Source organism: Anolis sagrei, chromosome 5, assembly GCF_037176765.1.
Source record: "Anolis sagrei isolate rAnoSag1 chromosome 5, rAnoSag1.mat, whole genome shotgun sequence".
Lineage (NCBI taxonomy): Eukaryota > Metazoa > Chordata > Lepidosauria > Squamata > Dactyloidae > Anolis > Anolis sagrei.
The window spans coordinates 179002258-179014730 of record NC_090025.1 but is presented as its reverse complement, the minus strand read 5'-3'; the positions used below and the strand labels follow the sequence as shown (position 1 = coordinate 179014730).

General features: G+C 39.8%; 2 protein-coding genes across 4 annotated transcripts in view; one reads left to right on the top strand and one right to left on the bottom strand.

Moving 5' to 3' along the window:
* CACNA2D4 (calcium voltage-gated channel auxiliary subunit alpha2delta 4) overlaps nucleotides 1–5147 on the top strand; it is a 215143-nt gene extending 209996 nt beyond the window's left edge. For both annotated transcript variants that reach the window (XM_067469273.1, XM_067469272.1), the window contains 2 exons: nucleotides 1289–1368; nucleotides 3165–5147. In XM_067469273.1, the coding sequence (XP_067325374.1) occupies nucleotides 1289–1368; nucleotides 3165–3260 (176 nt within the window). In that variant the 3' untranslated portion in view covers nucleotides 3261–5147. The remainder of the gene's footprint in view (nucleotides 1–1288; nucleotides 1369–3164) is intronic.
* A 281-nt stretch (nucleotides 5148–5428) lies between these two features.
* ADIPOR2 (adiponectin receptor 2) overlaps nucleotides 5429–12473 on the bottom strand; it is a 33739-nt gene continuing 26694 nt past the window's right edge. For both annotated transcript variants that reach the window (XM_060776712.2, XM_060776711.2), the window contains exons 5-8: nucleotides 12194–12380; nucleotides 11355–11542; nucleotides 8654–8847; nucleotides 5429–8062 (exon numbers count right to left, since the gene is read on the bottom strand). In XM_060776712.2, the coding sequence (XP_060632695.1) occupies nucleotides 7934–8062; nucleotides 8654–8847; nucleotides 11355–11542; nucleotides 12194–12380 (698 nt within the window). In that variant the 3' untranslated portion in view covers nucleotides 5429–7933. The remainder of the gene's footprint in view (nucleotides 8063–8653; nucleotides 8848–11354; nucleotides 11543–12193; nucleotides 12381–12473) is intronic.

Below are 12473 nucleotides of genomic sequence, written 5' to 3'. Positions count from 1 at the left end.
TCGAAGGCTTTCATGGCCAGAATCACTGTTTTGCTGTGAGTTTTCCAGGCTGTATGGCTATGTTCCAGAAGCATTCTCTCCTGATGTTTCACCCAGGCATCCTCAGAGGTTGTGAGGTCTGTTGGAAACTAGGCAAGTGAGGTTTTTGTATCTGGAGAACATAAACAGATGCGTAAACCTCACTTGCCCAGTTTCCAACAGACCTCACAACCTCTGAGGATGCCTACCATAGATGCGGGTGAAACGTCAGGAGCGAATGCTTCTGGAACATGGCCATACAACCCTGAAAACTCAGAGCAGCCCTATAGTGACAATGCTTCTACAAATGTAGATATGACCTGCAAAATTTCAATGTTGTAAGTTGAACTTAAATAATCATACATGATGCCCAACATGCCAGTTGTCTTTAATTGACTTTACCTTGTTGAGAAGAAAAGTGCATGAAATAGCAAGTGAGGTTCCACAAATCATTCCCCTAATGGCACATAGTCACAAGAAAGAAAAAAATAACCATTGAAGTGGAGCTGCATATTTGGATCTGTTTCAGAATATTAAGTGTACCTCTGGAAATTGAAACCCATTACACATTTTTGCAGAGTCATTTTGTCTTTTCTAGATTTCCTGTACTAAACATAAGAAACTGAAAAAAATGGGAGAGTAACATTGAACGCAAGATCTGGCAAATCAGATATGATAAAGTTCCCTGGCCTTTCAATGTGTTTACTTGTGGCTTCCTTCAGTTGGGTTATGGCTTATTAAGTGTGATGGCTACTTATGCAAGCTCACATGATACACAACCACACAAGACAGCTCCTGTCCAATTAAAGTCTGATTGACATCAGCAGAACAAGTGAGTTGTGACTAACTTAAGTCCCATTGGCTTCAATAAACTCTAAGTACTATTTGTATTTAGTCAAGCTTACAGACTTTAGCTGATCTCAGCAGTAACCACATACATGCCAGATGTGACTTAAATATTTGAGAAACACCTTTCCTCTGGAGGCACTGCCCACCTCTTTGCTCTTGTTTCAGTCCAGATTTATTGCCTCTGCTATACATGTTGTGTAATACATACCCAATGCTCCATGTGAGCAGAGGGCTCCTCCCTCAGGGGAAGTTCTGTCCATAGACTGGAAATGTATTTACTTGGGTATTTCCATATACCTAGCTGAACACTGAATGCCTTGGGTGATAGTATTGTAATTTCCCCTTACGGAATTTTATGAAGGGCTGTTAATGTCTTCTCCATTTTCCACAATTGCTCTTAACCTTAACAACAATGTACATAATGCCTCAGTAAAATGTGACAGGATGCGCTCCCAGAAGCTGAGACGACGACCAGATAGCTGCCATGCATTTCATCCTGAGGTAGGAAAAGACCTGTTACATTTGACAAAGTACGGTCTGTCCCAACACAGCTACAGTAACATTAGCTATTAACTTAAGTAATACTTGTAATTAAGATATTATCATTTCCTTATAACCGTGCAAGAAGCTTGAGGAAACTTTTTGACTAAAGGGTGGGATACAAATGCTTTAATCATTAAGCATTTGTATATTGTTGTTGTTGTTGTTATTATTATTATTAGTAGTAGTAATAGTAGTAGTAGTAGAATTACAATAATAAAAATGTAATGTTCGTTTGTAGGATTAACATAACTCAAAAACCACTGGACTAATTGACACCAAATTTGGACACAATGCACATATCAGGCCAACGAGTGACCATCACTCATAAAAACACTGAAAAACACAGCATAAGACTTAAAAGCCAAAAAAAAAAACATACAAAAATACATTACAACACATGCACAAAACTACACACACACATACACACACACACACACACACACATATATATATGCAAACACACATATACACAAATATATACACACATATATACAAACACAGAACACATATACACAGACTGGGCCACAGCAACGTGTGGCAGGGGACAGCTAGTAATAAATAAATCTATATAAATAAAAATGTAATATTCGGTGGGATTAACATAACTCAAAAACGACTGGACTAATTGACACCAAAGTTGGACACAATGCACATATCAGGCCAACAAGTGACCATCACTCATAAAAACACTGAAAAATACGGCATAAAAGACTTAAAAGCAAAAAAACCTCCACAAAAATACATTACAACACATGCACGAAACCACACACACACACACACACATATATATATGCAAACACACATATACACACATATATATATACACACAGAGAGAGAGACTGGGCCACAGCAACACGTGGCAGGGGACAGCTAGTAATAAATAAATCTATATAAATAAAAATGTAATATTCAGTGGGATTAACATAACTCAAAAACCACTGGGTGAACTGACACCAAATTTGGACACAATACACCTATCAGGCCAATGAGTGACCATCACTCATAAACACTGAAAAACACAGCGGAAGAGACTTAAAAAGCCAAAAAATAAAATAAAAATACATTACATTACAACATATGCACATAACCACATAAATACACATATACAAAAATATATATACACACACAAAACACATATACACAGACTGGGCCGCTGCAATGCATGGCAAGGGACGGCTAGTAAAGTAATAAAAAGACAACTGGGATGAACATTTTCAGATTTTAGTAAAAAGGAAGAAGGGGGGAAGTCTGTAGAAGCCAATATAATAACACCTTTTGTGAAGGGCAAATTTGCTTCTTCATGGCTGCAACCTCACTAAGATTAATGTGGCTCATGGACTGGTTAACAGTCTCTTTTATTCAAGGTTATGGAGGTGTTGTATCTGTACATTATGCCCCAGTATGAGCTCAGAAGGAAATAAAGTGAAGACATAGGCAGTAAGAAAGTTTACAGCTGTTTTCCTGTGGATGCTGTCCTTCATGCCATATGCTACTAGCAGCTTCGTGTGAAGGCATACTGGTCCTGATGCTTGGATGCTTTCTGTGGCCAGTTTCCTATTCAGAGTTCAAGCTATTCAGCTATTGGAGCAGGTCTTAGGCAAGACAGAGAGGCGCTGCCCTGAGGCAAAGTAAATCCTTCTACTTTCTCCCTGCAAGTCAATTACTACTGCCATATTATGGTGCTTTCTGGCACTGGTATCCTTGTTATGCAAGATTATTAAAGTCTATTACCTTTATTTCCTTGAATCTTTTAGGAAAATGCACAGGACTGCGGAGGGGCAGCAGAGATTTCTGCTTCATTGAACTTACTGCTTCTTCCTCTTGGAGCCACAGCTCTTCTCCTGCGATGACAGCATCCCTCATTGCCCAATTCAGAGGCAAAAACTTATAGACCATGGTATTCTAAAGCAAAATCTACTTGGGTGTTTATTTGGTTATTGCACATGTGCTGAGGACAAAATAAGTGGTCCATTCGCTATATGAATTATAGCCTTCCCAAAGTTTGCGTTGCCTTTGCTGCTGAGGCAACTACAAGAAGCATGGCACTTAGATCGAGACATTGTGCCAATTGGAGCAAACACTGTAATCTTGTTACATGATCTAGATCACAGACGACCATCCAGTCCTCAGCAGCATAGAGACATTTACACAGAATCTCTGACGATGACCAATTCTTGCCAGAATGGATGGATTTTTATTCTGCCATTTATAGTACAGTGGCTTTCCCTGCAACAACAGAAGAAGAGGTACAGACTTCATACTGCTATCTGCATGCAACTTGTTTGAGCAGCACTATTTGGATATATCTCACCCTGATGAAGGCAGTGGACCAATTTTGTTCCCAAAGTAATTTCTCTGATTTGGCAACCAGCAATGGATTTGCACTGTGGCTATCAAAGAGCTGGAGAACAAAGTTGCCAGGCCATACAGCAGAAGGAAGTTGCTGCAGGTGCTGGTTCTGCAACTATGGAGCCTCATGATTGGTCACTATGATTTCAGCTGCTTGATCTATGACACTCTAAATGGGATTCTTTCCAGGACTGGCATATTTTTTATATCAGTGCATATAATGTTTAGAGATACTAGTATGGTATAAAAACCCCTCTGTTCCACTTCAAGAGTCATAAAATACTGGTTGGGCCCTCTTTCTTTTAAGCTGTTGAAATTTCCAGTCTGGGCATATCAATGTTCCTAGAATCCATTATCTCTCAAAGTTTCTGACAAGTTCCATTCTATGGATCTAACAATTAACAGCTTTAAACATGGTTATACTGATATAATATTATGAAGCTAACAATGGTTTGACATTTGAAACAATCTGAAAATAGATTGGGGAAAAGTCAACAGATGTGATCCAGATTTAATCCCGGAGTCTCATCTTCTTAGGGCCATTTTTTTCTGAAGACTGCATGGATAGGCAGGCTGCAGGAATGGGCATGTATGGCAGTTTTCTTCCTGCAGAATCTGCCAAACACTGCCAAAACACCAGTGGGAGGAACAAATCCAGAAGTACCCAAACCACGTCTGGGTTTGAAAAACTGGTGATTTGTAATGCTCCATGGAGAAGGGCAATTCTGCTAACTTTATGTAAACTGAAACTTCTGAAGGCTTCAAAAAGAGGGTCACTTTGTTGCCAGAAAAATGGTCTGAGGACTCTGGAGAGGCTGCATTTTGCCCTTCTGCTGCAAAGTCTTTTCAAGGAGGGGATTGCAAACACCCAAAGGCCTAAACTGTGTTGTGTCCTAACTTGAGTAGACCCATTCAATCAGTAGGATTGACTTCTGTATTAACTTACCATTCAACAGTTAGTTGAATGGGCCTATTCCAGTTGGAATTAACAGGATGCCAGCCAGAGAGTGACGTACAGTACCAAACGGTATTTCAATGTCTGAAAGCCATTATGCCTTATGAGAGGATGTGAGGGAAACCTTGATCAGATTAAAATCTTGTCTGTTTCTCAGGAGTCTTAGTGCCAGTGCTGGGTCACTGACCAAAACTTAGGACAGCCAAACAGCAGATACTCGTATCATAAAAATCTCAAAAGTTTCTCATCCTCTGAACAGGACGACGCTACTTCCTAGAAAGTAATTACTGAATGGCTTGCTTAAACTTGTTGACGGTACTAGAATCTCAATCCCCAAAAGATTGTCTACACAGGAAATTGTTGGGCTTTGGGAGGGAGGTTGTAAAATTATTCGTAACATGGCTTTTTTAAAAATATAGCATTTTCACAACAACTTTTGTGTCTTTTTTCATGTATGGTGTAACATGATATATCTCAAGACCTTTACCTTTAGCCAAAGATGGAACAACACTGATTTTTATCTCATACTTCCATTATTTCCACCAAGATGTAGTTTGACATGATTCACACTATGGCTTACATAATAGAACTCTTTATAGATTCAAGTCAAATCATGCAACATCCCTCTTACTTAAATTCTAATATAGCCATCTCAATCACATTGACGAATATATCAACCCCATCCTAGAAGAAGAAGAAAACACCAAGCCTTCATTGCATTTCTTCTTTTTATTAGAAGTCAATAATACAACAAGGAATGAGATCCCATTGCCTGGAGACCCCAATCTTCAGAGTCCAAGATGTGCTTTGTTGCCTCCAACAGTAAGCAATTTTTAAAAAACAAAATACTGAACAAGGCCACTAGTTAATGGGGGGAGCTGAAAATCTCAACTATATTATGCTGAAAACCTGCACACACAGAAACAGAAAGCAAGCCAACCTCCAGCTGCTGAGAATAAGGCAGTCAGGTGCCAACCTGGGAAGAAGTCTCAGCAAGCACCCATAAAAGTGCACAGCTAAGCATTATTTTTTTCAAAAATAGGGATACAAAATGTCCTAAACAGAAACCAATGAGGATTGAGAACAGCAAGTGGGGTGTTGTGTTTTTGTACATGTTATGTGCTGTCAGACCAGGCTATAAAAACCCCTTTATAAGAGTGAACATGAGAAGATCCAGAATAAAGAGATGCAGCTTTTGCTGGTACATACAGAGGTACTCCCCCTCACATGCACACATGTGAAAAAGTGCTTTTCAGACAGGTAGGTTTGGGTCTGATATGTATTCAACTAACATCCTTCATTATGTAAGCCATCCTTCTGCAAACTGGCTGCATAAGCCCTTTGAGAGGTTTCAATCATCACTGCACTCCATTTTACGGAAGAGTTTCAATTAATACTGTTCTTTTTTTTTATTTGGGGAGAAAAAGCCCCAACATATTTGAGTACCATTCTGGTCTATGCATTCAACATTGTGATCCTACCTAGAACACACACACACACAGAGAGAGAGAAGTTGCCTACAAGCACCAATTAAGCACCTCTTGTAGGTCTAAAGATTTCAAAAAGTCTATTTGGAGGGAGTAAACTTAGAAGAATCCATTCCAGAAGGGACTGAAAGACTTTTGCTGTGATGATCCCAAGTAGTATTAAAATGTGACCAATTCTACCATCTTACAAATGAAAAAAAAATCTTGATACCTTTTTCTACTATGAACAAAAGCAGTTGTCCTTAGCATGAGATAAACCCATACTCTATGTTTTGCCTCAAAGCTTGTTTTCAAATCCAACAGGCCACATCAGTCCCAGCAAGAAGTAATAACTACATTTCTCACTTGCCTGACTGAGTATTGCTTAATAAATAATTCTCTTCATAGATGTACTTCTGACCTTAGTGAAGCTTTCAGAGAAAAACGGGAAGGAACTAACAAAATTCATTTAGGCTTTGTGTAGTATTTTAACGAAGAGAAAATCTTTTTACATCCAAGAATACTTCTGTGGGCTTTTTAATTCTATTTTTGTTAAAAAGAAGTGCACAGGGCCGTCCTTGATACCAAAAGGGAGAGGAGGAATGACAATGTTACACTGGGGGCAAATGGAGTTAAGTGGATTTAATACAGGCAACCTTAGTGCTATTGTAATTCAGCAGCACATACAATAATCCAAAACAGGTTTAACAGCCAACCAGTCCTCTTCCTTCAAGCACACATCTCCTTTCTGGTATATTCCTCTGGGCCCTTTGAGACAATTTCTTACTTGCTCACCTAGAAGGAAGGTGCCTGACTCTCACAATTGCACTTGGATAAAGGGAACAGCAGGCTCTGGTGAAACACCGACAACCAACCCTCCCACGAGGTCAGGATATATACCACACTGAAACTCAAAGCAGGAAAGGACTGTTGAAAGAAAGACGACCTAACAATATTCCACACACACACACACAAAAACAGAGGTCCCAGAAAATCTGCCTGCAAAGGGAATGAGCTCGGATGCCCAGTGCCTCCTCTGCCTTTGCCTTCTGAACACACACAGGCCCCAAAAGCAGCCTAATTAAATGGTTAAGTGTCCATTTGCTCCCAACCCTGTGTGTAAACAAAACCTATTGGGGTAAGCTGCCCTATATATACCAGCACTAGAGGGAACCTACGGATCCTGATGCTGACCCTACAGGGGTTTCACCTGGCCTTCTTGCACTTAAAAAGTCAGTGCAAAATTGAAACAGTGTGTGGCAATTGCATGTTGTAATCTATACAAAACCCTCTCTTCTCCCCTCCCCCAATTTTTAAAACATTTATATAAACTTTTCAATTCAACAGAAAGTTAGAAATCTTATATACATTTTGTCTCCCAAAAGATTATCTAAAAATCAACTTACCTGAACAAGATACAAGTCTTAAGCTAGATTTCTTTTAAAGGAAAAAAAATCACTAAGCCACCTCCCCATAACAACCTCTTTTGTTTTCTACAAATAAATATGGCATTGAATGGAAGCTGCTGAAGAAAGGACTTTCTGTAGCTTAGGCTGTAGATCCAAAGAATAAGTTAAGCGTTTAAGAATTTCCAGATTTTCAGAATCAATTCACTCCAATGCTTGAGGTATGAATTTCTCTTCCATTTTATAGTTCAATTTCCCACAAAAGCTACCACACCACTCCAGGCAAGGCGTTGCCTCGCTGTTCCCACTGTTCTCTTTTGGTTATGATGCTTGACACAGGACCAGTTCTAGAGCATCTCATCTTCTGAGCAGCCTCCCCCAACGGTGAAACGGAACTCCTGAAGGTTGGAAACACCATGGAAGTGCACAAACGCACCAGCCACTACAAACACATGGAAGAGCTGATGGGAATGGAACTATAGGAAAAGAAAGCAGAGCAGTGGATCACCATAGAGAACAAGCATCTCCTACTTTACAGAAAAAGCATCTCAGAATCATAGTGCTTTGGACTAGTAGCAGCAGTGACCGCATAGTACTGGCCTGCAAAAAAAAGCTACCAGTTTGATTTCTAAATAACAATGCAAATTCCCCATGCAAGCGCCTGGAGCACCATTTAAACCTTCCCAACCTTGGTCAAGTTGGCATAACCATCTGGAGAACAAGAAAAGTGTGCACAGCTTCATCAGTTCTGTATCAGAATAGTACTGATTTTTCAGTTGTACACTGTTCCACTTCCTCAGCCAGATATGCCAAGACAGGAACAGTGCAAATGTTTTTCATTGCTGCAAAGCCCAAGATGAAAAGGCTGCCACATTTTGTTAGGTGTCAGTGTTAGCAGCTGCACAACTGGGCTCCACTTTTGCCTAAAACTGAGCAATTGGAAGACAATTTCAGAGTTGTAGTGTTGTTTCTGTTGCCTGCCACAGACCTTCAGCTGTTTTGATCCATCACTGGGTGCCTCTCCCCCTCTTTGTGTTGTATACCTGGCACCTATCAGCCATACTTACCCAGATGTCACACTTCCCCGGGAAGAATCTCTCCGGGATACGAGCAGCATACAGTGCAGCGCCAGTGATATAGAGGCAGGCCATGAGTGCCAGCCACCCTATCTGCCCCATTGTGGCAGCCTTAAGGAGCCCTTCCGAGATGACAAAATGCAGGGTGGGGATGACCCCACTAAGGCCCAGAGCCAGAAACACGCCTAGAAGATAATAAGGGAAGTGTGACAGTTTCAGCCATGGAGACAAGAAAACCAGGGGGAGAAATGAGGGCACTCTGCCAGCACTTAGGATCCCAACGCAAAATCATGAGGGCTTCTGGTTTCATCTCTGTTTGTTTGTTTACCTGATCACGTTTACTAGTTAAAATTGAAATTCTGATCAGCTAAAGAGGTGCCCTGATCAAACTGATAGTAGGCATCGTATCAGAAGAGACATTCTCCCTTCCACCACAAGCAAAAGGCAATGAATACTTAAAGAAATTGGGCTGGGAGTGTTCAACCATGAATTACAACTATCACTATAATATGCTCCCTCTTCTTCTCCTCCTCCTTCTCTTCCAGCACAGCTAAGAAGAGAACAACTTAGGCAGAGGGTATTTTCACTTATCAATACTCATTAAATCTGATATGTTATAGTGATCACATGTGTTTGTTTAGAACCAATTAGAACCGGTTTATAAGCCAACTTTAATTGTTAAGTTATGAAGCTAGTGTTGTTAACTAATTGAAGTTTGTTTTAAAGCCACGAAATGACAAACCAGACTAGGTAGGAAGGGAAACTAATAATCATACCAGAGGAGTAAATGGGCACAATGTTGATGAACATACTGGTAAATTAAGTTCAATCTGTGCATGTACTAGTAATCCATGGTTTAAGATTGTGTAGGAACACAGCCAATGAGTTCTACATACAAAACATATATAACTGCCTAAACACAAAGTATTTTTCTCCCCAAAAATAATTTTTTTACAAGAGTGTAATAACCCAGAACAGCAAAAAATAGTACATAAACCTAGGATTTCTTTAATCAGGCAAAATTGTATGCATTGCAAAACACACACAGAGAGACAGCATATTACTGGACTATAATTATCCCAAGATTACTACTGTAGCAAGTAAGTTCATAAATATACTGAATGCAAGCCAGAAAACAAAGAATTATTGTCAGTAACCCATAAGAGGCCTTTACATCCTACTCTCAAAGAAAGATAATCACTGCAGTCATTCATGGAAACAAACTTTGAAGGCACTTGCCTGTTTCACTCCAGGATCTGAACTGAGAAATCACAGAAGATATTAAAATGCTAAATATTTGGGCAATACCTACAGTATAATTTGCCTACTACGCATCTTTTCTTTAGGTAATTTGTATCATTGTAATTTAGAGCTTCCTGAAACATTCCAAACCACTGGGAGGCAACTCACATTTTACCACATGAATTTAGCAGGAGGTAGATGTTCCTCCATACCCTTCAATCAATCCCTCTTCTTCTCAAGTCCCACACAAACTGTACAGAGAGTCTCTCAGGAGTTCTTCCTGTGCACTGCAAATTTGAGTTATGCAAATCACTATTCCAGGTATGCCTCCTGGCTGGGAGGGCAACACAGATATGCAGCAAGAGGACTCCACTCTCTGGACTGATAATCCTGTTGACTCTGCCCTGGCATATATCAATAATGTATACATCTGTATTGCAGAAAGGTGGCAGGACTATGCCTTGATACTGTCATAAGGTGTAGAAGATAGAAGGACCAACAGAACAGCAGATATGTACAGAGATATAGCACATCACTTCCCCTAGGAATGGATGCCATCAACTCTTTTAAGCCCTTACTTTCTTGCAGCATGCTAACAGTTCTTACAGCAGACAGTTTGGGAATAATTGCACTAATGCATCTTCTTTGTTTCTGAAAACCTATTTTTGCACTAAATTACCCCCTCTTGGGAAAACAATCTTCCCTTAATACATACTCATTAATATTATGAAAATAAAGACCAAGATATGTGCATGGATGATTTTCACTAACTGCATCCGTCAGATATTCACAGCCAGGTTCTTGTGTTTATTGCCATAATCTGCCATCTAATAAGCTCTACAATTTCACCATAAAGAAAAAAGATGCAAAGTAAGCATGTATAATACAACAATACTGTGTGGCATTGTGAAATACTAATGGGAACACCGTTGCACAAGTGTGCATGTCAAAAGATGAAGCAGGTGTTACCTAGAACTGGCATATTTTCTCTCAAAACAAGTATATACATTATCATGCTTTTTTGTTGTCTTTAAGATGCCACAAAACTTTGTCGCAAAAGGACAGACACGGTTACCTCTTTTGAATCCAAAATCAAATTGAATCAACTATTTACTAATATCAAAAATTCTGCTACACCCGAGTTGGGGAGCTGTTAGGGACACTTATACAAAAATTGAAAAAAAACAAACATTTTTTACTCCAATGCCTACGTCATTTCCTGTTGGAAAACAATTTCTCTTCAGGCCCTAAAACTGCCCTGGGTCAGCAAAAAACAGGGCAAAATTACCCCCGTGACCCATAAAAATTAGCTGAAAAAACTGGATTTAAAAGACAGCAACACCTGTGTGAAGTCTAGTATTTCAATCCAATCCAGCTGATTAAACTTTCAAACAAAACCACTTCCTGTATATGTAGATGTGGTAAACCATGTCAAAACTATGAATCTTACCTGCTCGAAATCCTCGGTACTGAGGTGTAGCAAATCTGTCCCACTGGGAAACTATAATGGCTGCGATGCCCAGAACACAGATCACAATCAAGTAGATAAAATAGGGCTGAGGGTTGCAGTAGAATGAGTAATACAGCCATGGGACAAAGCTGCCCATAATGAGGAGAGCAATGCCAGAATAGTCTAACCTAAGGCAGAGGGAAACAGAAATGAATCTGGAAGCTCCCACTTTTCATTCCTCTTACCTAAGAGCCTGTCCTCCAGCCCACTTCTACAGCATGGAATAGTCTCAGGGAATTATGGGACTAATAGTAGCAAAAATTACCACAGTAGGAAGGCTGATTATGCTAACACAGAATAACCCCTGTATCCACAGGGATACATTCCCAAGCTTATTGTGGAAATAAGAAACCGTGTATAATAGCAAAACCTATTGAAATGAATTACTTCTGCCAGAAGTGAACAGTGTGTCACTCTGGAGGACTGGCAGAAGCATACCACAGAATTGCCTGGAGAAGATAGAAAATTCCTATAGAGGACATTTTTGTTAGATGCAAGTGAATACCAGTCTCGCAGCTACAAGGCTCATGCTTTTTTTCATTTTCCACCTTGGTGCCAAACAACTAAACATTTTGAAAATTGCATTTTCCAAACTGCTTCACATATATTCAATCAGCAATCTTTAAAAGAACCCCCTTCAACAATTGGGTGTGATGGATACTTTGGGAGGCTGTTTACCTATTAAGCCTCAACCATCAATCGTAAGTTCTTTACAGAGGTGAGATTTCAATTATGGATCTTCAGATTCAAAACTCACACTGAGAGTCTATTACACTTACTTGGAGAAGACCCTCGAGACACCTTCTGAATGGCAGTAAACTGTGTGAAACAGCCATGAGAAGGAGAGGCAGAGGATGGCTCCCAAGAAGAACACTCCAACCACCACCTTCTCTTGCAAAGGTGCTACAAAAGTCATGTTTGGCCGGAACATGTAGAAGATTCCCAGACACAGAAAGAAAACACAACCTAGGCAAAGAAAAACAAGGTTATGAGAGCAATCCCAGTGTAAGAGGGCAAAGAGAACTCAATACACAAAAATAATCATATTGTAGAAAAATC